At 38.7% G+C, this 26,656-nt stretch overlaps 2 protein-coding genes across 2 annotated transcripts; both read left to right on the forward strand.

Moving 5' to 3' along the window:
- The first annotated feature begins 529 nt into the window (after positions 1–529).
- On the forward strand, positions 530–13,211 carry scin (scinderin). Its single transcript, XM_053491893.1, has 16 exons — positions 530–821; positions 2,239–2,393; positions 2,530–2,691; positions 5,429–5,578; positions 5,882–5,974; positions 6,080–6,212; positions 6,408–6,496; positions 6,946–7,161; positions 8,224–8,357; positions 8,487–8,577; positions 8,905–9,075; positions 9,188–9,365; positions 10,340–10,461; positions 11,056–11,133; positions 11,248–11,308; positions 12,298–13,211. Exons 1-16 carry the CDS (start codon positions 629–631, stop codon positions 12,441–12,443), a joined length of 2,172 nt encoding a protein of 723 aa, XP_053347868.1. The 5' UTR covers positions 530–628; the 3' UTR covers positions 12,444–13,211.
- Positions 13,212–14,863: 1,652 nt separating this feature from the next.
- Positions 14,864–17,369, forward strand: arl4ab (ADP-ribosylation factor-like 4ab). The gene is made up of 2 exons (XM_053491894.1): positions 14,864–15,049; positions 15,713–17,369. Exon 2 carries the CDS (start codon positions 15,787–15,789, stop codon positions 16,390–16,392), a length of 606 nt encoding a protein of 201 aa, XP_053347869.1. The 5' UTR covers positions 14,864–15,049; positions 15,713–15,786; the 3' UTR covers positions 16,393–17,369.
- The last annotated feature ends 9,287 nt before the right edge of the window (positions 17,370–26,656 follow it).

Raw genomic sequence — 26,656 nt, forward strand, 5'->3', positions numbered from 1 at the left:
AGATCACATGTAAAGTCATTTACGTTACTTTTTACCAGTTAAATCTGAATTTTACATTATGTTCTCATTTGTTTGCTTCTTTAATTATCCCGCATGCTTGCAAATTTATAGTTTGCATGCATGCAGCAATTCAAATACATAAACGGCAACCATTAAGATTAAGATTGGAGTTAGCTCCTGGATTAGCTTTTGCACTTTTTAGACTTCACGTGTACGAACAGGAACAAAATCCAAAGCCACAGTCATCTGTCGGTTGAAACTGCTCATGAGACAAGTTCCTTCCTGCATGATATATCATACAAAGTTCTGTTTAAATAAAAGCCACAGAAACAAAATCACTTTGCATTTAATTGCGTTTTTATTTATTTATTTTCCTTCCGCAGAAATGCGGTGTCAAATGTGGTGAGACCGAAGCTCTCTGTTGCTTACTTTCTATCTTTGACACCCTCCTCTGTTGCTGCATACATTACGCTGCTTTGGGTTGGAAATTTGTAGAACACACCCATTTGCACTCTGAGCTCTCTACAAGAGTTGTTAGACACTACTAGTATTGATTCATTCCTGACAGGCTGCCGTGTCTCACCGTTCTCTCAGCTTTATACACCTTGACTACTCGCCCCGCTAAGCCATGGCTGTCCACCACAAGGAGTTTGAACAGGCGGGAAAGAAAACAGGCCTGCAGATCTGGAGGATTGAGAATATGGAGCTTGCTCCAGTGCCAGAAAGCTTGCATGGGAGCTTCTATGTAGGTGATGCCTACTTAGTCCTTCGCACAGTCAATCAGAAAAATGCCTGCTTCTATGATCTGCACTTCTGGCTGGGTGAGTAAACGAATATCTATAAAGTGTAGAATTTTTTTTTTTCTGACCTGATCAGAGTTTAAAAAAGGGGCAATGTGCTTCTGCTGGAAGGATTTTTATAACGGGCAATTCAGTCTATTCAAATTATCAGAATATACTGCATGTGTCATATCTGTGTTTCTGTAACACTTCAGATTAGTAAGCCTTTGGCAAGTGGGAAGTTGGATATCAACTGTATACAGTATTTGCTTTTTATACCACATGATTCACTCATATAAAAACAGGCCATAAATCAAACATTAGTGTGCAATCATAGGAGCTGTGATGAAATCCTTTGTTCTTATGACATTAACCTCTGACTTATATTGACAGATACGCAAAAAAACGAGAAAACTCGTAAAAAAAGTAATGGAATCTTGAAATGCATGCCATAAAAAAAAAATTTTAATGAGTGAAATTATGTAATGATTGCGCTGGTAATTAAAACATAATAAAAAATTACAAGCATGACACATCCTCTTATAATTTTGTGATGCAATCACTGCACTGCAAATCCAAGTTGACCTGCCTGGCTCGAGAGATGGAGAGTGGTTTCATAGTGTATGCAGGGGAGAGAGAGAGAAAGACCACACATTATTGTACGCATGTAAATTATTTAAAGCAGTCCTGACTTACTGTAGTCTCATTGACAGTCAAACTTTGCAAATGAGAACTGACGTGTTGCAACGTGCATGCAAACATTTAGCAATCTGTTTTATGCTATGTTTTTTTTTTTTTTTTTGCACAGTATGTCCGCTCATCTCTGCCCATAACCATCTCTGTCTTTCCTGAAACCCCTCACCATTAGGGAATCAGTGACCATGTGAGGATGTAAGAGCCCATACTATAAATGGGCTCTTAATGGATTTTCTGTCTGCCGATCACATCCTCATCCTAGGAATGGATGTTACGCTAACTGCTAATGCAGTTCACTACATAATGCATCCAAGGTCTTTTATGAAGGAACAACATCAACTATAAGTGTTTTTGCAGTGTTTCTGTGCATCATGTACAGTAGTTTTGCCACCAAAACAATTTGCTTGCAAAGCATGAAAAAGTGTAAACCTATACCATGTGAGAGTTAACACAATGAGTGCTAAGAGCTTAGCGAAAGTGTGAAACAGACAAATCGTTCACTTTTTCACTGAACAGGGAAGACATTGATGCTAAGTCATGTCAGTGGAAAGTTTTAAGATTATGAAATTTGCATGCAACGTCTTGCTTAAATGTTGTGATGTTTTGGAAAATATATGCAGACACAACTTTTGATTGTTAATAATTTTGCGAACTATTACAGTATATTAGCCCTCAACATTAGTAAGGATTACTGATTTATTCTGCCTCTCTCTCTCTCTCTCTCTCTATGTGTGTGTGTGTGTATACTACTGTATCTGTCTAGGTAAGGAGTGCACTCAAGATGAAAGCACAGCTGCAGCCATATTTACTGTACAGCTGGATGATTACCTCGGGGGCAAGCCGGTTCAGTACCGTGAACTCCAGGGTTGTGAATCCACTGCCTTCACCAGCTACTTTAAAGGAGGGATCACATACAAAGTATGCTTCATCAGATCGTTTGTACAATTCTGTGACTTCTTGTTTTTTGCTTCGAATCAAATGTTTGTAGTTTTAAAAGGAAAATGATGCATGGAGATGAGAAGTGGCTTATGTGTATTTTTTTTAATGACTTTAGGCTGGAGGTGTGGCATCAGGGTTCCAGCACGTCGTCACCAATGACCTCAGCGCCAAGCGGCTCTTCCACATCAAGGGTCGGCGTGTGGTCAGGGCCACAGAAGTGCCTTTGGACTGGGCGAGCTTCAACAAGGGCGACTGTTTCATAGTAGACCTGGGTGCAGTAAGTGGTGACAAAAACACGCTGCTGTTAGACACTTCCTGCGTTTGATTTGAATCAGAGACCAGATAAGACTTACTGACAGCAGTCAAAAAAAGGCCTGTGAGGTTTTTTATCTTGACTTTAACTTAAAATACTTCCATGTTACTTAACATCTGAGCTCATTTCTAGAGAAGTGAAACGCTGAAACCGATTCCCTGCTTTTGAAATACAATTGGGTACGCTCTGCAGTTCGGTAGTATGTACACATCACAGTTCAATAATATGAAACAGGATCTCCTCAGATCTGTTGTGTATGTACAATGGGAGGGAATGTTATTTGGATAAGTATGAAGCCATAGTCAACATAAAGTCAGAGGACACTCCAGGAACAGGACAGGATTAGCAAGCACACATGCTGCCTAGCACAACAATAACTTTTTAAGTTACCCATCAACACTGGCTCAACACTGGCGGTGCTGGGGCTCGAACCCCCAAACCTTCTGAGCAGCAACTCACAGCCTCAACCGTTTCTGCCCCCTATAATATATTAACAACAACTTACTCCTCACAGTATAGGTTTGAGCAGTTTCGTTTTGCATACAGCACTGTCACAGGTGCAGAAAAGTGCAGGTCAACAGGGCTTTACTGACCTTGGCAGCTGATAGAAAAACAAAGTCAAGGAAAGACAAAGAGCAAGTTATCAACAAACATAAGAAATAAAATGAAATAAAATAAAATTGAAAAACTTGGCAAAGAGTGGTACCCAAGCATAAAGTGGATGCTACATATAGTACATAAATGGGGAACTGAGAGTTTGTGAGCTTTCATTCTGTGAGATGTGATTAAAACCGCGTGCACTCAATCAGTAATCAGGTGAACGTCAAAATGAGTGGGACAGTGATGGCGGTTTAGTAACACATAACCTGTGGAGACCAACACTGTATTCCACACTATAAGCTCGGACGTGACAAATACTATTTGAAAGAATAAAATAAAGTATGGCTAGTAAATGTAAAGATTTTGACATATTGCACATATTTACAGATAGATGTTAGCGCCGTCGCCTTGCACCTCCAGGGTCTGGGTTTGATTCCCGCCTCGGTGTCTGTTTGCATGGAGTTTGCATGTTCTCCAAGTGCTTGGTGGGTTTCCTCTAGGTTCTCCAGTTTCCTCCCACAGTCCAAAAACATACAGATTATGCTAACTAGGCATTCTCAAATTGCCTGTTGTGTATGAATTTCTGTGTAAATGTTGCCCGGAGGTCCTACCATGGTCATAAAATGGGAATAAATGCAATGGTCTTCTAGTTGGACTAGAGAAGGATGGATGGATTGACATACAGATGGGTACCAAGTGCCTCCTAATAGGTCTCTCTGTGTGAGGGAAAATCTAGAAAATAGTATAATATACAATTTGGATTATACTCAATCCAAAGTTCTTCTGACTGGTCATAATTATCTTTTATGGATCTCCTCATGATGCTCTCTACCCAATTCTCAGTGCACAGGGGCTGTTTTAACATGATATAAAATGTTATGTTCTTCAACCAATTAAATTTATAATCTTACACACCAATAGCAAAACACTTGTTAAGAGTGATGCTCATCCAACTAACTTGTGCAGGCTTGACCTTATTAAGACATGCTATGTTGCTTTTTCTCTTTAACTTGTTTTCTCTTGTTCTGTCTGTACCTCACTCCCATTAGTATATGGAGTAAATCCTATTTTATTATATGATTAATGCAATCAATCAGAATAGATTTGTATTAATTTGCATTAAATGAATAACATAATGAGGCTAGGGTGCTGTGTAAGGCTTTGGTTCGATTCCCATCCCATTCCCATTGGTTCACATTGCCCAAACTCAGCCACTGGATGCAGTACCGGACCCAAGCCCGGATAGTATGAGAGGGTTGTGTCAGGAAGGTCATCTGATGTGCCAATCTGTTGGCCTGCACTTGCGACCCCTTAATGGGAAAAACTTAAAAGAAAATTATCAACAGATTATACTAGAATATGTGACAGTATATTACTGTAGTTCCTTCTACTGTAGTTTTAAGGCAAGGAAATACTATGTCTTATGATTAGTGCTTTTTGATTTATTATGATGCCTCTAATAACAAGGCAGCATGGTGGTGTATTGGTTAGCACTGTCACCTTGCACCAACAGGGTCCGGGTTCGATTCCTGGCCAGGTTGTGCGTGGAGTTTGCATGTTCTCCCTGCGCATGGGGGGTTTCCTCCGGATACTTTGGTTTCCTCGCACAGTCCAAAGACATGCACATTAGGCTAATTGGCGCTACAAAATGGCCTATTGTGTGTGCCCTGCAATGAATTGGCACTCTGTCCAGGGTGTACCTGGCCTCATGCCCTAAGTCTCCTTGTATAAGTATCCACATGCCCCATGTATAAAGGATAAAGTGATATAGAGAGTGAGTGAGTGAGTAAGCCTCTAAAAATACAACAATGTAAATTTAAATATAGTGTTTGTCCTCTGAAATGAAAAGCCACTTCTAAATCCAGTAAAGTAGTAATACACACATTAGAGGTGTGTACTGTGTAGTTACAAATACTAGTTAAAATAACAAGTACAATCAAACATTTGTAGTTGACGGTAATTAAAATATTTGGAAAGTAATTCAAACGGCAGGTCAAAGAAGTTATAACGTACAGTACAAGAGCAAACAGGTTAAATTAACAGTGTTGTTAAATGTTTGTATGGCGAGGATCTGACAGTCTCTCGTGCTCTCTCCATCCAGACGATCTACCAGTGGTGTGGCTCCATGTGCAACAAGTTTGAGCGGCTGAAGGCAGCCCAGGTTGCTACAGGCATTCGTGATAATGAACGCAATGGCAGAGCTCAGCTTGTAATTGTAGAAGAAGGACATGAACCCAACAAGCTGATCGAGGTAACATTTGACATTTTAATTTTTAATTTAAGCTTTAAAATTGTTCATGAAAATTACATTATCCTTCACTATTACACTATGAAAATCCTGTGGTTGTACAGTACATGTTGTGCAGTTTAATATTGTAAAATGAAATGAAAGAAATACTCCTCTGTCAAACAACAGGAAGAAATGTTCCGCTTGTCGTGTTTTTTTTTTAGCACATTGACACTAGATAGGTGGTAAGCCAGCGTTTATATACCATAGAATGTGCACATCTTGTTGTAACATAAGTGTTGCTCTTCATTTTTTTTCACGTCTCAGGTTCTGGGTTCCAAGCCAGACCTTGCAGATGGCGATGATAACGATGACATTGCAGCTGATATCTCGAACAGAAAAATGGCAAAACTTTACATGGTAGTAAAGTTTACATGACAACACAGATCACATATAGAAATTCACAGATGCATCTTTGCCATTGAGCTGCAACACACTAAACTTAATAAATATGTTGGTCATTAGGTATCTGATGCCAGTGGAAAAATGCAAGTGACGCTTGTATCGGAAGAGAATCCTTTCTCGCAGAGCCATCTGTTGACTGACGAGTGCTTCATTCTGGATCATGGCAAAAGCAAGATGATCTTTGTGTGGAAGGGTGGGTGCTGCATATTTCTTGCAAATCGTCCAAGCATTGTTGTGATATGTATGTCTTTATGTAGATTCATAATTAACGGAATTGGGGGTAATGATCTGCTGATAAAACCGCCGCCTAGATTCAGAGCATCAGCATTTCTGTCTCATGTTTTCTGCTTCATACTGTATCATGCAAACCACTTCCTTTTTAACCTAGGCCGCAACGCAAACCCCAGTGAAAGAAAAGAGGCTATGAAAACGGCCGAGGGCTTCATCAAACAGATGGGTTATCCTGCAAACACACAGGTTTACTTATTATAATTTTTTAAAGAATTCATGATGTGACAATGTAGGAAATCCCTTAACATTTTTAATATACTGATGTCAATATGTATATGAGGAAAATACAGCATGCCCCCATGTGAAGGGCTTTTCCCAGGCTGTCAGACAGTAACACAGATTTCTTGTATTTTAATAACAATTAACTGTTAACTACATTTGTAAGAAAAAAAAAACATAAAGCATTTTCACTGAGTCATATTCGATTAATGTTTAAAAATAATAATAAAAAAAAAAGGAATAATAAAAGCCTGCAATAGATTGGCACCCTGTCCTGGGTGTACCCCACCTCGTTCCCTGAGCCTCCTGGGATATGCTCCAGGTCCCCGCAACCCTGAATACAGAATAAAGCGGTATAGAAGATGAGTGAATGAGTGAGTGAGAATAATTAAAGCCTATTTTTTCCTCAAACACAGATCCAGGTGTTTCCAGAAGGCGGAGAGACTCCCATCTTCAAGCAGTTCTTTAAGGACTGGAAAGAGAAGGACCAGAGTGAAGGTCTGGGCCGAGTATACGTCACAGAGCAGATTGCTAGGATCAAACAAGTGCCGTTTGATGCTTCTAAACTTCACGAATCTCAACAAATGGCGGCCCAGTACAACATGGTGGATGATGGCACTGGAGAAACCCAGGTGAGCAACATGTGAAAGAGCTGATATTAATGAGCTAGTAGGACAAACAGGGGTTTTCAAAGATAAAAAAATACATTAATATTAGGGTTAATTTTTGTCATTCTTGACTTACAGTGAATTACATTGGATTTGCATGCAGCAGTACTTGTACAAAGGTTGTGAAAAAATGTGGTAGACTAGTTGTGCACTTTTGTACCAAACATGCCATTAAAAAAAAGTCCACTTTTATTTATAAGATAACTTTCAGTCTCATTAGAAGCAAAGCAATGCATTAGTGAGATTAACCACTAATATTGGATGAGGAGATCTGAGTCGCGTTCCAATTTATTCCTAAGGTGTTCAGTGGGGATCAGGTCAGGGTACGAATGTCATCCAGGATTTTATACTGCTATAGCATACAAAGACATTCTAAATTCTTTACAGTGTGTGGTGACAGTTTGAGGCAGACTTGTTTACGTGTCTTTGTATGTGTGTGTGTGCGTATGTGTCATTATGGGGGTGTGGTTTGGGTTGTCTGTACTTTTGCGTGCATTATTAAGACTTTATAATGCATTTTGTAACCCTTATAATGACTTTGTCAAGCTTTTGCTAAGTTCTATACCTTTGAGATGTCACTTTGTAAGAAGAAATGAACTAGTGTGGGGATGAGTGTTACAGAACAAGTGTTATGTAACAGATGCGGTCGGTGGTTTCCAGTCTGCATACTTTAAAGTATCTGACCTCTTATTTCGACATTTTGGCTCTAAGGAAACCCTGGTTGATGTGGAACCAAAAAAACAAACAAAAAAGGGGAAAAAATGTTGACCACTAATAAGCAGCCCTGTTCAGCTGTCTGTCAGTCAGAATTCAGAACCTGCTTAGTTTTGTACGGCCACTGAAGAGATGATTTTTTTTTTTTTATTCTTTTGGAAAAAGTTTAATCACACTGCTGTGTTTTTACCTGCTCCATCACATATATGAGTCTGGCACATGCTTTTACAGTACATGAAGACACTTCATTTTTTTACATCAGAGTGTATTTCACATTTGTAATAGTTGTTTTTTTTATATTATACTTTTTAGATTTGGAGGGTGGAGACTGGTAATAAACAAGAGACCAAAGTCCCTATTGATACAGAGACATATGGCCAGTTCTATGGCGGAGACTGTTATATCATTTTATACACCTACACAAAAGGACAAATCATCTACACCTGGTAAGAGTTCCATGTTATCAGGTTGTTTATGACTCAGGTCAATGATGTGGCAGCCTATCTTTAGTTTATTTATCAGCTCTGAAAGTATAGATCTTAATACTCTCTTTCTCTCTCTTTCTTTATTTACAGGCAGGGCTCCAGCAGTACAATAGATGAGTTGACTGCTTCAGCCTTTCTTACTGTGGAATTGGACAAGTCATTAGGAGGAAATGCAGTCCAGGTGACTAGTTGAGGACATTTTATTGGGGGGACATCATATTAAAAGTTTATATTGAGCTCACACAACTCGTTAACTGCAAAAATGTGTGTTTGTGTGTGTGTGGGGGGGGGTGAATACTTATGCAAATCACTGTATATGTTAAAAAATACAAGGTTTAATAAAGAAACTACCCATTAAACAGAATTTATTACTGAATTAGAGGGGTGTACTTACTTTTGTGAGTGGGTGTAACATATGTGAATTAGTCAAAGAAAAGAAAAAGACACTCCCATCTTGTAGTCATAGGTAAAGCTGTTCGTATAACAACCAATCTCTCATAATGTTTAGGTCCGGGTGACCCAGGGGAAGGAGCCAGCACATTTGCTGAGTCTGTTCAAAGCCAAGCCTCTGGTTGTGTATAAAAACGGGACATCCAGGAAAGGAGGGCAGGAACCTCCACCGCCGACCCGGCTATTTCAAGTGCGCAGAAACCTGGGGACCATCACACGCATATCTGAGGTAAGGTCCAGCACACATGTGCACAGGTGATTAAATATGAAACATGTGGTTCCACTTTATTAGTCAATATATTACCTGGAGATGCATTTTACGTATGTATGTTTTCTTACAGGTTGATGCCATAGCAGCTAGTTTGAACTCCAATGATGCCTACCTATTAAAGGTGCCTCAGGGAAATGGGTATCTGTGGGTAGGGAAGGGGGCAAGTCAAGAAGAGGAACATGGAGCTGAATACATGAGTAAGCTTCTGCAGTGCCGCCCTCAACGCATTACAGAAGGAAAGGAGCCAGGTAAGGGCACACCAGTTTATTTTTAGAGATACTCATACCAGAGAATTGTTGAGTACTTAATACATACTTAAACGATGTTGATTAATTACCTATAACAGCACAGCTGTGGGCATAGTGGTGAGCACTGTCGCCTCGCACCTTCAGGGTCAGGGGGCTGAAACTCACCTTGTGCATGGAGTTTGTGAGTTGTCTCCATGCTTGGTGGGTTTCCTTCGCATACTCCGGTTTCCCCCCACACTCCAAAAACTGGCAAACTAATGTTTCCAAATTGCCATAGTGTCTGAGTGAGTGTGTAAGTGTGTGCAGGCTGAGATGCACTAGCACTCAGTTCAGGTTGTGACCCCATGTCTTGTGCTTTGAGTTCTCTGGGGTGGGCTCCAGGTTTCCCGTAAGTGTTATGGGATGCAGTACAGTATGTACAGTGATTCTGATAGTACTTCTGGCTGCAAAGTTTATTTTAATGTGCTCATTACCAGTATGTTATTATGTTATTATATAAGTTGCATTTAAAATACTAATTTAAATAGGGACTTTGTATAGCTATTGTACACTATTGTTTTCTATCTGACATCACCCAAATGGGGATGGGTTTCCTGTTAAGTCTGGTTCCTCTGGAGGTTTCTTTAACTTGTAATAATACGTTTAATTTAATAAGGAAATTATAACAATTGGCTAAATCACAAACTTTAATAATTAAATTCTGATTTCTACTTTTTATTTATTTTTTTTAGAATATCCACTGTTTATAAGAAAATATTTCTAATGCATTGACAGCTATTGTTAATTGACGAGCATCTTAACATGCAAGTCAAGAATGCAACACCTAATGAACCCTTAATTTCTGAACAGTTTGCTCTACAACTACAGTCTTTAATCTCTTGGCCAGGTCTCTTTTGTAAATAAGAATCCTTTATGGTATTCTATAGTGGTTGAAAATATGTCATGCCTAATTTATTTATTAATTTTTTTTACAGGAGGATTCTGGGAAGCTTTGGGTGGACAAACCTCGTACCAAACATCAGAGAGGCTCGAGAGCAAAAGCACTGTGCGGCCTCCTCGTCTGTTTGCCTGCTCCAACAAAACAGGAAGATTTATCGTGAGTATTCAGCTTAAACTGAGTGAAGCCATTCCAGTAAAATTGTACAGTTTGTTCAAAAACTGGTTGGAATGAAAACCATAGTTTTGCTATTTTTGCTCTATAATAATTTAGGCCTTGATATAAAATGATAGTTTATTTTGTGCATTTTGGGTTTCACATTTGGTGAGACAAACATCTTCAGTAAGCACATGTAATTTATGGCTGTATTCGGACCTGCCAGTAATTCAAACTTCTTTGTTTGTTTGTTTGTTTTTTGATTCCTGTGTTTTAGAACTTTTTTGATTTTTCTTTTTAATGAAATTTCAGTTTTTTGTAAGTTTAGAAAAAAAGAAGTATCATATCTCAACCTGAGAACTTTGGAATCACACTATGTAGGTTATTTATTTGTCTGGTTTTATACAGACTTGTTCAGGGTAGCGTTAGCTCAGTGATTTAAATACTGATCAGAGAGAGCGAGAGGGAGAGAAATACATTTTGAACCACCCTGACAAATTATACACATTTGAATCAGCACATACAAATGATCACACATAACAAACAATAAGACTCATTTTGTAATAAATAAATCATCCACTTATGTTTCATACTCAGATTGAAGAAGTACCTGGTGAGTTCACCCAGGATGACCTGGCAGAGGATGATGTCATGCTACTGGATGTCTGGGATCAGGTAGAGTAGATGAACTCTACTTTTTAATTCTTACATTTTTACAAGTGAATATGACATGTTTAAAAATATATATACTTTTCCATTCTCCATATACGTGTTTTCATCTGCGATCAGGTGTTTATCTGGATTGGAGCTGATGCCAATGAAGTGGAAAGAACAGAGTCAGTAAAATCGGGTGAGTGGTTTTTGCATATGTTTATTTCCCTGCAATAAAATTCACCACATTAAACTTGATAATAACATGTCAGTATCATTTAACATAATTACGCGTGTCAAAATGGAGCAGTAATAGCACTCAAGTGCACATTAAAATGCATTACAGATGAAATCACTGTCGGGATCACTTTGGACTGTTGTAAAAGTGTATTGGGTTTCATGTTCAGTGTGATGAGAAAATTATGAGATGCAGCGTTATATTCTTGACTTGTTTTTGAACATTGAGCCATACTAAGTGGAATACGAGTATAACCTACAACAAAATATTGAATGTCCCAATCATATTTACATTACAGATAATTTATAGGTCTGTATTTTAAGCAGAGTGACTTAATCTTTAGTCCAGTTACTGTTATTATACTAATGCTAGAGTTTATTTCAGTCAATACTAAACCAAAAGACACAAACACTACATTATTGTAATTAACACAGTTTAAGACTTATGCTTTTTAAAGGACTGTGTGAAAGAAGTGGCTGTTTTCTCTTTATATAAAACAAGAATGTGCATAAACTGCCTAAATAATTCTGATAACCATGCAAGAATACCATTCATAATTAAAAATGTCAAAAGTGGTAAAATATGTATGCATATTGGATAGTATTATATAGACCTATTGACTAATCTTAGACACAGGTAGGTAGTATAATATTTTTAACATTTAATGTGCTGATAATGTAAAAGAGCCAGGAAAATAACCATGCAAATATCCAAAAAGTTCAAACAATAAATACTATATATTAGAATAACAACAGTACATTAGTGCCTTACAGGTTTAAATAGAAATTTACATATCTGAAATACAATGCAATACACAGAACATGCAGAGTCAAGGCCAGCGTCTGTCACTCAATGTGCAAACAGTGTCGAACAATCAAGGAGGAACAAACCTCCAGAGGTGAAATGGTGAAAAATCTCTCACTAATTGCTAATTTAACATTCCTTCCCAGCCAAGGCGTATATTGACACAGACCCATCCGGAAGGGATAAGGGGACGCCCATAGTCATAGTGAAACAGGGCCATGAGCCCCCTACATTCACCGGCTGGTTCCTGGCATGGGACTTCTCCAAGTGGGAGGCTGGGAGCACACAATGAAGACACTGTAATGTCATTTTATGAAATTTTACTAATGCTCAGGGGGACTTTAACGGCTGTGGCTAAATCTAAGTGAAGGCATGCTTTGCTTAAAAAAAAAAAAAAAAAAATATATATATATATATATATATATATATATATATATATATATATATAACACAGCAAACTTGCCTGCATGTCATAAAGCACGTCATCATGGGTTACCTTTTATTGTCACTGGAGTGCTGTACATGTTATATACCTATATGCTCTATCATTTTATAGACTGATATTTATCTATCATGCATTTTTTTTTTCGAATTCAAAATTTTATGTCACATACACAGCCATACACATTATGCTATGCAGTAAAATGCCTATTCGTGATTCAAGATTCAAATAACTTTATTAATCCCAGATGGAAACTGCTTTGTCTTGGTTACAGTTATTTGAACTATTGTATTACTTTACCTGCAAAGGTGCATGTAGTAAATGATAACTTTTAGCCAGGTTTTAAAAATTAAAGGCAATACATGGGTTATTGGGTTGGAACTTTGTATTGTAAATAATTATCAAGGTAATTATTATTATTTTTTTTTACCAAATTAAACACATAATAAAGGTGAACATTATGTACTCCATGTCATTGTTTTTTTTTTTATGATCGTGGCCTTCAGCCATTTTATTGTACTTGCATGCACAGCCTTCTCTGTATTGCCTGTGTTTAGCTCTTTTTTTGTAATGCAATTTTTTTGCTATAAAAAGAATAAAAATGATCATGTCACAGCCTGTTTGAGTCACATCCTCCTCAGTGATGAATTATCGTCTCAGTGATTAAACTTAGGCGTGGCTATCAGGCAATATAGAAATGTAATCAAGATCAATATCAGCTGTAAAACTAGCTATCTCAGCTATTACTCCAGAGAAATTAAAGTGATATGGAAACCAATGAACGCTAGATGGCAATCACGAGCCAGACAGTGCTTGTCCTGTTTTTCTTAATTTCCTTTATTTTGTGAAGAGAGATATTCTGTTTGATATTAACACTATTTCCGTGCCGGAGACGACAGAAAACGGTTGTGTATTTGTAGAAAAGACAATATAGCCTGTCTGGACTCATGCTAGTTGCCGCTTTTGAGTTCAAACACGTGTTAATGGCTGGGTGATCCTCAGGTCGTCTCAGCACACTGGCCGATAGGTGGAGTTGTTGATGGATCAGGAGACACCCCCTCTTTTCACCAACTGTCACCTTCAGCAACGTCGAATTCTTTTCAAGGTTCATTTAGTTAATAAACATTATTTTTAAATTACATGCTTAAACACACTAAGAAACATATATCTTGAATTTACAGGATGTGTTTATTGATAAGAATGATAAGAATGCTTTTAGTATGTTCTTCTTCTATTAACTTTATTCTTGAAGGATAACTGAAATATACAGTATATGAAAACGTTAAAAAAGACATTTAGCTAAAAAGTGTTAATATGTCCTAGCCATATGGGCATTTAGTAAACCCTGTGTATAAGTGCTGCTTTTGGTGCTAACATAAAAAAAAACTTTTTTAAAAATATTATCTTCTTATGTAGTATCGTATTGTAGTATCACTACTACTTATATTTAAGTGACGCCTAATAACATTATCCCTATTGTATTACAATACTACTACTACTGCTAATAATAATAATTGTATAAAATGGGGGCAGTGGTAGTGGTAGTGTATATTATCTGTACTGTATTAAAATACTACTACTACTACTATTATTATTTTAATAATTTTTATTATTATCAACAATAATAATATTTAAGTGACATCCTAATAATATTATCATTTTATCTCTACTAATAATTTTGGGACCTTGAGCAAAGGCCTTAACCTTCAACTGCTCATATGTTTAATCATATAGTCGCCCTGGATAAGGATGTCTGCCAAATGCTGAAATGTAAATGTACTTCTACTCCTCCTCCTCCCCCTACTACTACCACCACTACTACTACTACTAATAATAATAAAATTAATAATAATACGTAATAATAACACGCAATAATAACTGATTTAATTTCTTTCTAGCACAAAACCAAGGTGGAACATTAAAATAAATACAGAGTCATGCGTTTACATTTAAAAGTAAATAAAAATGCAGTGCTAAAGCCATGCATAGTGGCTTGTCTTGATCCATTTTTTTTTTTGTTGTTTTTGGTCCTTATAATATAATCATCGTTAGTTAAATGTATTCAGCACTAGTGTAAAACTCAGATTGATAAGACCCCCCCCGCACCTGAACGCGACATGGAGTTCCCTATGAAACTCCGCACGAGCGCGCGGAAGGGCGGTAGGTGTGTCTCGCTTAAAAAGATGAACGTGACTTCTGACTAATCATCGTTCAGCAAAGCCAATCGGACCAATCAGAGAGTCCTGCAGGTTGTCAGTCGACGCAGTAGTGCTCGAATGAGCTGGTATCAGTCAGGGAGTCAGTGAGCCGCGGTGCTGCGGAGAGACACACAGGGTGGTGGAGGTCGCTCATCTCGGACGGTCTTTATGAGAAGCTACATCACCGTGGATTTAACAATTATCGGTTTTATATATATAAAAAAAAATAATAATAAAAGAGCGGATAAAGCGAGGAAGGTGAGTGTCAATGTTATACCTGTCTGGTGTTTTATTTCTGATGAGTGTGTGTGTTTTATGATGTTGTGATGCACACGATTCCGACTCACTTGTTGGCAGCAATTACAAATAGATTCGCTTTTATGTTAGAGCAGCGTTTCCCTTAGCAACCGCACTCACAGATGGCCGGCGACACTGTGTCAGTTGTAAAGCAGATTATTTGTTACATTGTATCCATTACATTTTGTTAAACACTGACCAAACGAATTAGTATAATTTTTTTTGCTGGAACCACCTGCACTACATTTATCCTGAGAAAAGTGACATGAATAGCAGGCAGTGGGCGGAAAGAAAAGAAGCGCCTTTTTTGTCATTCATCGTCGATTTTTTATGGCAGTTGAATAGGATTAGACATTAGAAAGAGAGAGAGAGAGAGAAGAAATTAGCCTATGAAACCTCTGCTCTCTCCAATGCGGCTACATGTGCAAATGGGCTCTCGGGCTCCTGCTGGTTTTATTCCACATCCATCCTTCCTGCCAGCTAAAATAAAGCTTTAGAATGACAAAGGGAAAGCCGGGCCCACTTAAGATCTAGTTTCTTAACCGTAAAAGCCAATGAACTGTGTGTGTTAGGGACTCGCACTGCTGGCCTCATTGCATCAGCTCTCTTTTCATTTGGTTTCAGGTTCTCCAGGGACTGAGAGAAGCCCTGCGACTACTTGGTGGCTTCTGGTCTCCCGTTTCATCCTCTTCGCCGAGATGGGGAACAGATTATCAGAACCCCACACCATTTTCCCGGGACTACCGTCTTTCCAGTCCCTCCACATTGTCATTCTCGGACTAGACTGTGCTGGCAAGACGACGGTGTTGTACAGACTGCGCTTCAACGAGTTCGTGAACACGGTCCCGACTAAAGGTTTTAACACCGAGAAGATCAAACTGGTGCTGGGAACTAAAAGCCGGACGGCAGCCTTCCACTTTTGGGACGTAGGCGGTCAGGAGAAGCTGCGGCCTCTGTGGCGATCGTACACGCGCTGCGCTGACGGCCTCGTGTTCGTGGTGGACTCTGTCGACTCCGAGCGCATGGAGGAGGCCAAAACAGAGCTGCACAAGATCACGAGGCTGCAGGAGAACCAAGGTGTTCCCGTGCTGGTGCTGGCGAACAAGCAGGACCTGCGTAGCGCTCTGCCGCTGGGAGAACTGGAAAGGCTGTTGGCGCTTAATGAACTCGGTTCACATACGCCCTGGCATCTCCAGCCAGCTTGTGCCATCATTGGAGAGGGCCTACAGGAGGGTGTGGAGCGTCTGCACGGCATGATTAGCAAGAGGAGGAAGATGATGAGACAGCAGAAGAAGAAGAGATGAGTGAGAGGGGTTTGTCAGGTTCACTCGTCTTGTGATTACATGCCTCCTGTCACTGTGCACTGGTGGATTCATTGATTTCGCTGGTTGAGTTTTATCAGCCTGATTGATGCAGCTGGAGAGATACAGTTTAAAGAACTGTTGCTTAACCACTGTACACTATTGATTTGTCACCCTGTTCATGAAAGGGTGTGTCAGATGACATCACAGGACCTTTTTATACTACTTCAGTGGACATAACATTCATTGGTTTGTTATGAAGATGAACACTGGAGAAATCTCATGGATCTTCTAGGCTGTTTGATGTTCCTTGACCTCCAGTGTTAAATATCCTGTGAGCCACATGCGAACTAATGAAGTGAAAAGATAGATTACCAAAGCCCCAGTGAAGTGTTATAAAATATAAAATGTGCACGTTAGTGGTGATCTTTCACATTTGTTCATGTGATAAACACAAGCCTTTTTTTTATTGGACCATTGTTGCACAAGAGAGGTGGGGTTGTAAGGAGAACCAGGATAAGCTTTATGCGTCACTACTTGGGAAACACACAGATGTTATCGTAGAGTATAACGTCAGAGAACTGGGTACTTCATCAGCCAAAATACAAAGTCCTGCGCGATCAGGTGTGTTGTTTAAAGCTTCAGCATTGATAGCAGGATGTCTCCCAGGGTTCCTAACGTTTCCCTGTCTTCACGATCGAAGTGGAATGGTGGTGTTATTTGTAGTACTAAACACCATGTGTGCTTCCCTCTACATTTCAATGCACTTTAGCAAACCCTTTTTGTAGGCTATGAACATTAGATTTTGTATTAAAAACCTATGATGTTGCTTCAATTGAAGCATTTTATAAGTCCTAAGTTGTTCCATGTTCAGGTGTGTCATTTTGTCACTCAGTGTGTATGTGTGTGATTGAGGGCTTTGTATGTGTCAAAAGTTATATGCCTTGAATAAAACAACAAATTCAATCAAGAAACTTTAATATTTTGAGTCCTGGTAGTGTATTGCATGCTTTTCTGTCTTATTTTGTTATTGTATTTTTTACTGTAACGTAAATTATTGATATTTATGGATTTTTTAATCAGGAACAACTGATATCAGCAGTGGGTGACCTTTTATCTATGTGGTGGAGAAATGGTACCATGCTTGAGAACCTTGTGAACACTTTTTCTCATTATCTTCCAGCACACCAATATACCGTATCAGTTCATCCTCACAAACACACACAGATGTCTGTTCCTCTTATGGAATGCTCTGTCAGGGTTAAAACTGTTTGACTTTTACTGGAAGCAGGCTATTTAAAAACCCAACAATATCTCTGCCCAAATCAATTGAATCATGGTGCTTTAGAGATATCTGATAACATAAATATGGCTTACGGTGACGGAGAGGCTCAGAGGGTAGTATCGACACTTGACAGGGTTCCATCGTGAGCTCATTTTTCTGTCTGTTCTGAGTTACCCAGTTTCACTTATTTTCCATGTGGGTTTCTTCTAGGGTTTTTTTTTGCTTTCGTCCCACCTCGCAAAAACATTCAGGTAGGGAAATTGGCTGCACTGAATGTTCACAGTGCATTCACAGCAACCCTAACCAGAATGAAGTGGTTAGAAAAAAACATCCCATATACATGCTGCATAGACAAACTTATTAATAACGCTCGAATATTTGCTAAAAGATCTCATTACATCATCGGCATGGAGCTGTAAAGTAAACATTGTGGATATCTAAACATCATCTGAAACTTGTCAAGCTTTCAGTGTGGCTGAAGTCCCCACTGAGGTGTGTGTTGACTTTGGCAAGGATCTGGCATGGCTGTGTTTAGGAAATGCTTACTAAACACTGAGGTGCTAACATGGGCACTGAGGCCTGTTCGGTAGCTGATGCATTAAAACAAGACATTTTCTGGACTTAGTTGCGCTCTGTAGTTTTCTTGTTGAAGGGAAGTGTTACCGACGAGAGAGAAGAGCACCTGTAGGGTGGTTATATTTCCAGGCTAGAGAGATATACTGTAATGAATGGAATAAGCATGCTTCCAATTGTGGTCTGGTTAAGGAAATATGCAAAACATGCAAAATTTCATCTATGGAGCACGCTGCACCTTTGGTATGGAAAACAAAAGTTTAGTTTGCCACAGCTATCTGTAGAACTTAGAATCACTTCAAAAGGAATTCTTAATACTGTTGCATTTTGTATAAATATAGCACTAGTAATGGGGCACTGATTGCTGGAGGGGCAGAGAGAGCAGTGTTTTGCTCACTGGTTTGGCTGCGTTTTGACTGGTTTTGAAAAATAGATGGGAAAATCACACCTGACAGCCTTTGCTTCACATATTATGTGGATGTGCTGAGGAATTTTAATGATACCAGGTTTTTCGTGTAAAATAAAGTAGTTGCCGTCTTTGCGGGAAGCTGGCGGTGCGCCAAGCACCCAGTGATTTGTTCCATTAGTGTTGAAGCAGGGCCTGGTGGTTCCCATGATGGTGAGAGGAAGTAGACCTGCCTTATCAGGCCCTGCCTAAAGCTAATGGGTCAGCTGTACCCATACACTCACATCACGCCTCTAGGTCTTCCTGTACCACTGTGTCTCTAGCCTGAACAAATTTCCTTTTGTTCATGTGATGTCATTAACAGAGGATTAAACGGCTTTGAGTGGCACAGCAGAGTTTATTCTGCCTAGCACATTTCCTGTCTCTCTTGTCCCAGAGCTAGAACATACCGCCTCAGGGTCCGGTTTATTCCACCTTCACAGTACTCAGCCTTTGCACGGCACCACACTACTACACGCAATAATAAAAAGCCAACTCCAAGACTTGAAAAGGTAGCTAATGGCTATGGGATTTCATCTATTCCATCTTTTAATTGGAATGTTTTGCAGATCTGCTATGTTCCTATTATAGCAGAGACAAATTGTGATTTACATGATGAATGATAAATATTGCAGCTATGACATGAAAACAGATTTGACGTGCTTAATTCCATCCAATTATAGGATATACACTGATCAGCCTGCCGAATACTGAGTAGGTCCCCTCTTTTGCCACCATACAAGTAATGCACTTTGTTCTGACACCTTTTTATTGCATTAAACTTTTTCAGCAATTTGTGTTACATTAGCTCTTCTATTATATCCGACTACATGGGCCAGCCTTTGCTTCACACATGCATTAATGAGCCTAGACTGCCCATGACCATGTCTCCTGTTCACCAGTTTTTCTTCCTTGGATCACTTTTGGCAGGTCCTGACCACTGGATGCCGGGAACATCTCACAACAAGAGCTGCAGTTTTGGAGTTGTCGGCTAGCCATCACAATTTGGCCCAAGTCAAAATGATTGAAATCCTTATGCTTGCCTGTTTTTTGTTCTGCTTCCAGCACATTAAAAATGTTTACTTCCTGACTAATATATTTTCTACACTTTCTGGTGCCATTGTAATGAGATATTTTAACCGTAGCCACTGTGAAGGAGGGCAAATTGGTCATGAGCGGCTAAAGCTCATTAATGCACATGGGTAGCGAATGCTAAGGCTCTGTAGACTAATCCAATAGAACAGCTACTAAATCTCAAATTGGAGAAAATGGCAACGCTACCTAGTGGTTATCCCAAGTGGCTACCTACTCAATATTAGGCAGGTGGTCAAATACTGTACTGTATTAAATGGAAAATAGAGGTCTAGCAATGGCAGATGTGCTCTATACTTTATGATCAGCCTTAAAACAGTTCCTGCTTTGCATAAAATAAGTTCAACAGAATCTACTGGTAAAAAAATCACCCTAAAACAGCATCTGATAAAGGTTGAAATTATGGCACTCAATTGAAATCCATGAAATCAATTAATGTGCTGGTGTCCCTCTGGTTTTATTAATTCATTCAGTCTGGCTCCTTTCTAAAAGGACAAACCTGCTTAAATTTAGATTTTCAAGCGTTAAAGCAGGATAGCATATCACAGATGTCGTGCTGTATGGGAGAGGGATGAGTATGTGTGTGCGACGTGAACAAGCAGGGTGGGGTTGGTGGCTTCTAAGCAGAAGGGAAAGCAGACAAAGATAAGTCGGTCTACCACCACTCCCTGAGAATATCTCTAACTCCCGCCCTCTATTCTCAGAATCTCTGGACTGTCATCTCATCCCTTCTGTGTGCCTAATGCTTCTGACTGTTGCATTAATGTCGTAAAGTCTGCTTTGCACATAATTAGATAGTTTATTTCAGTCTCAGAAATAATTAAGAAGCACATAGAATATCTTGGAAACCTGGATAGGGAGGCATTCTTTGCTGCAAAATTACTGCACAGTCATTTCATCTATTGTTGCAGCTTATAATAATGAGGGTATAGTCATTACACGAATAGGCAATTATTCCAAGAGCTTCCAGGGCTTTCTATTTTAGTCATGAATCCTTAATTTATAAAAGGCAAGATCTGCTTCTTGCACTTACCAACTTATAATACAGTGGCAACTTTCACTTTGTACTGCGTATTTTATACCCAAGTGGTAATTTAATTATTATATACCGAGCTCAAGAATGTAGACATTCAGTTTGAAGTATTCTCATTATTTTTTTTCCTTAAGAGGATTATATACGGCCAAAACATGATATTGGTGCTAAAAAGTGTCAACTACTGTAGGTGAAAAAGTGAATTTTTAGATAGGATCATATAACGGCATTTTTCGTAATACTTAATGCTTCTTAACTCCCGATCCATGCTTTTTTTTTTTTTTTTTTGTAATTATGCATACACCTTTATATTTTTTTCAATTAAAAATGAACACATTTGCCAAATACAATTTAATGTTTTTTATGTTGTGTGGTAACTTTTTTTTCAAATACTTCAATGATCTTAATTGTCATTTAAATAACACTTGGCCAATTTAGATTTTGCAGGAAAAGACATAAACCTGAAAAAGTGTATTATTCTAAAAAGCAACAAAAATTTGTTTTGAACAATTTGAATTTGAACATGGTTACGGACACTACAGATTTTTTGCTTTTTAAGCTTTTATGGAAAAAAAAGGAATGTTTTAATTTAGGCAACAGGTCATATGCTTCTAAAAGCTTACACCAATTTTAGTATCAGTACTTATAAGAAAATATGCAAAATATAATTAGCATTTTAAATGATTATTGTTTGAAGTGAGACAGTATTAACGCTGAAAAAAAATTTTTGGGGCTCATATAAAATCATCTCTCCAGAACTGCTGTTTTAGCAACCATAAATTTCTGTTCCGATTCTGTTTATCATCTGATTGAACACATCTGTGCATTTTGAACAACCGCACGCATGTGCAGTGTGATTGCTAAATATACCACAGTTTACATGAAGCTCTCATGGCTTGTCTGGGTTTATTTGGATTAACACTACTTTTGGTTTGGTTTGGTGGCTGTGTGCTTTAAGCTTGCACGAAAGCCATATGTCTTAAAATGCTTTGTAAAAGTAAGAAATACAGAAAAGTAATGAAGTTAATTTTTAACAATATTGCTTGTAACGATATTGCTTGAAGACTGAAAAAGTATTAAGGCACATTAGAAGACTCTGTAGGTTTATTTTGTGTTGACTTATCTTGGACAGGAAGCGAGGGTCTACACCACCTTGTCCATTTCCTCTGCTTCTCTGATTAGAGGTCAGTGGTCATGAAGATGGATTCCTGAAACGGTCGTCTAAGAAAAACAGTTCAACAAACGCAGTAATTTAGAGCGATTACATTTTCCAAATAAACTCTCATTATACTTTTTTTCCAAAGCTTTTTAATTTAAACAGATATACTGTATTTCTGGGTTTAATGCATCCTTCTAAAAAGAATCTGCAATGGAGTGAACACGAAGTTGTTTTTACACTCACTAGTTAAATGTAAAAAGGAAAAAAAAAAAACAGGACAAAAATCATAAAATTATTCAGTTTTATTGTGGTTTGTGGCTGTCCATCAAACAAACGAGCTACAATACCTAACAAATGCCATTTTTAATTCAGCCCGAGCTTGTTAAAAAAAAAAAAAACGTCACTTTCATCAAACCACTTTCATCTGAACCAGATTTTAATATTTATGAATTATGCACAAGCATGACATAGCAGCTGCAGCTGCCTTATTTAACTTGTAGTAAAGTGAATGGCTGTGAGGGATAAACTGGCATAATTTTCAGCAGGATAGTCATTTGTGGATAATATGCAAAGATTCTGAAAAAAATAAAAATAAATTATGGGATAGTGTTGCAAATTAAATAAGCCTTCCAATGTGCCAGGGTCTTATACTGTAATTGTAGTTTCTTGGCATTCATCGTCATAATATGCATTTGAGAATAAAATTAAGTGTTTCTTAAGAATAAGTATATTCTTTCACTGGATTAAAAATGTCAGATGGGTTGAGGCTTGAGTCTGGGGTGTGGAGCTTAACACCGGATGAGGATGTATGGATAGGAAGTGTTCTGTTTTGTCAATTAGTTAGCAGGGTGAGGATGTCCTGGGCTTTCTGTAACATGAATGATGTTCTTGAAAAATGAATTTAAATAATTCATATCGGAAAAATAATATTAATAATATTAATAATAATACAATGCTTATTTTGTAAACTAACAAAATGTCTATACACCAATTAGATTTAACATGAACACCACTGCCAGAACTGAACAAAACAACATTGAACACCAACTTCAAATCAGCAAACTGGTGACAGGTTCATGGGCACCCAGGCCTCACCATGCCTATGGGGACCAAAGACCAGCCCGTCCAGACCGATCCCACAGAAAAGCCAATCCAGCACAAAACACAAGAAAAAATATTATATAAAAATTGATTTATATAATCAATAAAAAGGCTCCAGTACACCCAATGCACCACCTCCTGCCATGCATGGGGCCCAGCAGGCAAAGATCCCAAGACTGACCCGGCCTCCAAACTCTCTTGTTTCTAATCTGATCGAGCACCTACGGGATGTGCTAGACAAACTTGTCCACAGAGGACTCACCCCACACCCAACAGCAGCCAAAGGCTCATTGTCCTGGTGTAAACACAACAGCGCACCCTCAGGGCTCCTGTGGAGCCGTGCCCCGAGGGACCAAAGCCTCCATGATGGGACAAGGGAAACCTAAAACCAACAAGTGGTTTTAATATTTTAATGATCAGAGTATGAATTTTGGCACCCTTGATAGACAGCTTGTTTACTGCTAATAAACTAGCTTACATTTGTCATAAAAAGACCTGATATCCAAGGTTATTTTTCACATTCTGAATGGGGGTCCTGGAGCCCATCCCACGGACCCCAAGGTACACACACACACACACACAATAATATTCTAGGGACAATTTTGGAATGCCCAATGGCTGTCCTCTCAATAATTTCTAATCCATTTACATCTACTCTAATATGATTTAGTTTCTACAGTAACTATTATTCTATAGGGACCTCAGTGGTAGATTTTCTATATTAAATTCTGATAATGAATTGGCTAAAATAAAACATGCAACAAAAGTATATATTTTAGGATGGTGTGGCATATGCTGTAATGTGGCATTTATTTAGCATTTATTGAAGTATAGGTTTAACAGGTTCAACATTTTGCAAAGGTCAATATGTTTTTTTCATTCTGAGGATTTTGTGCTTTCTCAGTGACTGACATTTTTGTCTTATCAGTTACAAGAATGAGAAAAAAAAGTAGAGGCTGGAAAGGGCACAACTTTTTATAGCTTTTGTAAGATATGGGATAACTAATTTGTCCAGAGTTGTTTTAACATAATGTTACTATAAACTATTAAAGAATGATGTCATGTCATTCACTATGTTTTTATGCTGGAATAACCGGAGTACACGGAGGAAACCCACCAAGCACGGGGAAAGAACATGCAAACTCCATGCACACAGACCCCAAGACAAGAATCGAACCCGAACCCTGGAGGTGCAAATGGACATAGTGCTAACCACTAAGCCGCCGTGTCGGCAGGATTTAATCTTACATAGCGTATTTACCTGTTAGGAAATCTCTTTCCTGTCATTTTCTTAAATAAACATTTACATGATACACAAAGTAAAAACAAATGTGCTTTAAAGGCCTTAAATGACTCTAATCTCTTTGTGCTTACCTACTGATATGACAAATTACGTATGGAAATTATTACTGCTCATGCACTTTGCTCACTCACTTGGAAGATATATAGACCTTGCAGTAATTTAGACATCTGCGTTATATAACCCTTCTGGCACAGCAGGAGAAAGGCGCTGTGAGTGCCACTAGAAGCACAAAGGGTTGTCACCATCTTGGCTCCCCACACCTGCTGTTAGACTGGAGAGCTCAGGTGAGGACTGATTGAATAACCATGTGTGAAGAGCTGTGTTTGTGTGTTGGTTGGTGTTACGTGGCAGATGTTTACCAGAGTAAACCAACAGGATTTATCCTCTCAGCAGGACAGCACCACTCGGTCTGGACTCATTATCACTTTGGATTGGCATGAGGATATGAGGCTGAGTAATCTCTCACTGCAAAGCTCCATTTACCCAGAAAAAGCCTGTAATGGCTCTGAGTCACACAGCGCAACCGAACACAACGTTTAAACTGTTCCAGGACGTTAAGCTCTTTTTATTAAATTTAGGAATAAAAATAAAACAGAGGGAAAAAAAGTACATAGCTCGCGATCGGTATATGACTCAAGGGGTTTGTAGAGATTTATTTGAATAAGAATAAGGTTAAGAGATACTGTAGAATACGTCTGTGATAAAGTGCACGCAGCGTGTCTATTGTTATGATACATGCAGTCAGTTCCTGTTTTCAACAGAGCAGCTAATAACAAATTGTAAAATGAGATCATAATAAAAATCCAACAACATAGACCTTTGGAGGAAGGAAGTGCTAAGTTGCTTAAAAGTTTTTGCTTAACATAAAATCCTTTCGGCATTTCCTTGTGTGTGTCTGCAGCTGTCTGTCCCGCGCAGTGACGTGAAGGCTTGACTGGGATCCAACAGGAGCCACCTGTGTTTTTGTAAAACACCAAATGCCAATTTGTTCTTGTTTTGCTAGAACAGAGAGAGAGAGAGAGAGAGAGAGAAGCCTTTGAGCCTGGGGCACTGTCTTCATCAACAATAATGTTTGGGGTAGAGTTGAGTAATGGGTTTGCCTCATGCTGTGGAACAGTTGCTTGGGATCGGGACAAGCAAGAAATGAACTTTTAATCTCAAAAGACTTGTAGTTGCGAGTGAAGAAAAAATTTAACTTCAATTTTATTTTATTTATATAGTGATTTTAACAATGGTCATTGTTTTGAAGCAGCTTTACAAAATGAAAAGAAAATTTATGGAAGTGTGTATGACTGAAAAAAAAATGTGTTTAAATAATAATGATATTGTCCCTGATGAGCAAGCCAAGCGACGGTCACAAGCAAAAACTCCCTGAGATGGCAATAGGAAGAAACTTTGAGAGGAACCGGACTCAACAGGGAACCCATTCTCATTTGGGCGAAAACAGACAACAGGAATTATATAACGACATAATAACTCAATGGGAATTTTGTCAATTTTGTCTTCCCAACTAACCTCCCCCCCACTCCCCCCTATGCAACAAAACATAACATATGCACTTTTAATCAGGTGTCTTAATATTTTCTGCCATAGTTAAACTCGTAAACAGTGTTGAAATTTAGTTATGTAAAAAAATAAATAAATAATACAACCACACAGTCTATGAGTCTGCATGTAGTCCTTGCTCTCACCTTTTTCCTCTTTCCTATTTGGTCACTGACACATCTCTTATCAGTTTATTTTCCTGTTCTTTCATATTCCATCAGTGTACCTTTTCCTCTTTCCCTCAATTTTCATATGCCCTGTACTTTTCCACACACTATCTCCCTCCCTTTCCTTTCCTTTCCTTTTCCTTTCCTGTCTCTTTTTGATAACTTTTTGACCCTCTTCTTCTTCTTCTCCAAATGTATACCTCAACCCATCTCTCTCTTAGCCCTCTAGCTTTTCAATCCCATTTGTACTGTAGCTCTGCACTACCTCTCCATCTTTCTGCTGTCTGTTAAGGTTGACTGATATGAAGATAACTGACCCAGTGGTGTGAGAACAATAGCAGGAGAGGAGTTGTTTTCCCTTATCCTGGGGTCACAGCAGGGGGAGGATGCAGCCAGGGGCCTTCATTGGTGCCAGAGCGGTGGTGTAGAGTTTAACTCTGTAACTGATCACCAGCAAGCAGGCTCTGTCTCTGTTCTTCAGCCAAATCACATTTGCTGAGAAGCTGTCCTCGACGCTGTAAACAAAGTGTTATTGCACAAGGGTAAATCCGGTCGAAATACAGT

The sequence above is a fragment of the Clarias gariepinus genome, chromosome 3 (genome assembly GCF_024256425.1).
Source record: "Clarias gariepinus isolate MV-2021 ecotype Netherlands chromosome 3, CGAR_prim_01v2, whole genome shotgun sequence".
Classification (NCBI taxonomy): Eukaryota; Metazoa; Chordata; class Actinopteri; order Siluriformes; family Clariidae; genus Clarias; species Clarias gariepinus.

What these genes read in the sequence shown, in the direction of transcription:
- arl4ab (XM_053491894.1), top strand. Translation starts at nt 15,787, where the DNA reads ATGGGGAACAGATTATCAGAACCCCACACCATTTTCCCGGGACTACCG.
- scin (XM_053491893.1), top strand. Translation starts at nt 629, where the DNA reads ATGGCTGTCCACCACAAGGAGTTTGAACAGGCGGGAAAGAAAACAGGC. An exon ending in GTTATCCTGCAAACACACAG is followed by an intron (nt 6,497 to 6,945) that starts GTTTACTTATTA and finishes CCTCAAACACAG; the next exon opens with ATCCAGGTGTTTCCAGAAGG. An exon ending in TACAGAAGGAAAGGAGCCAG is followed by an intron (nt 9,366 to 10,339) that starts GTAAGGGCACAC and finishes TTTTTTTTACAG; the next exon opens with GAGGATTCTGGGAAGCTTTG.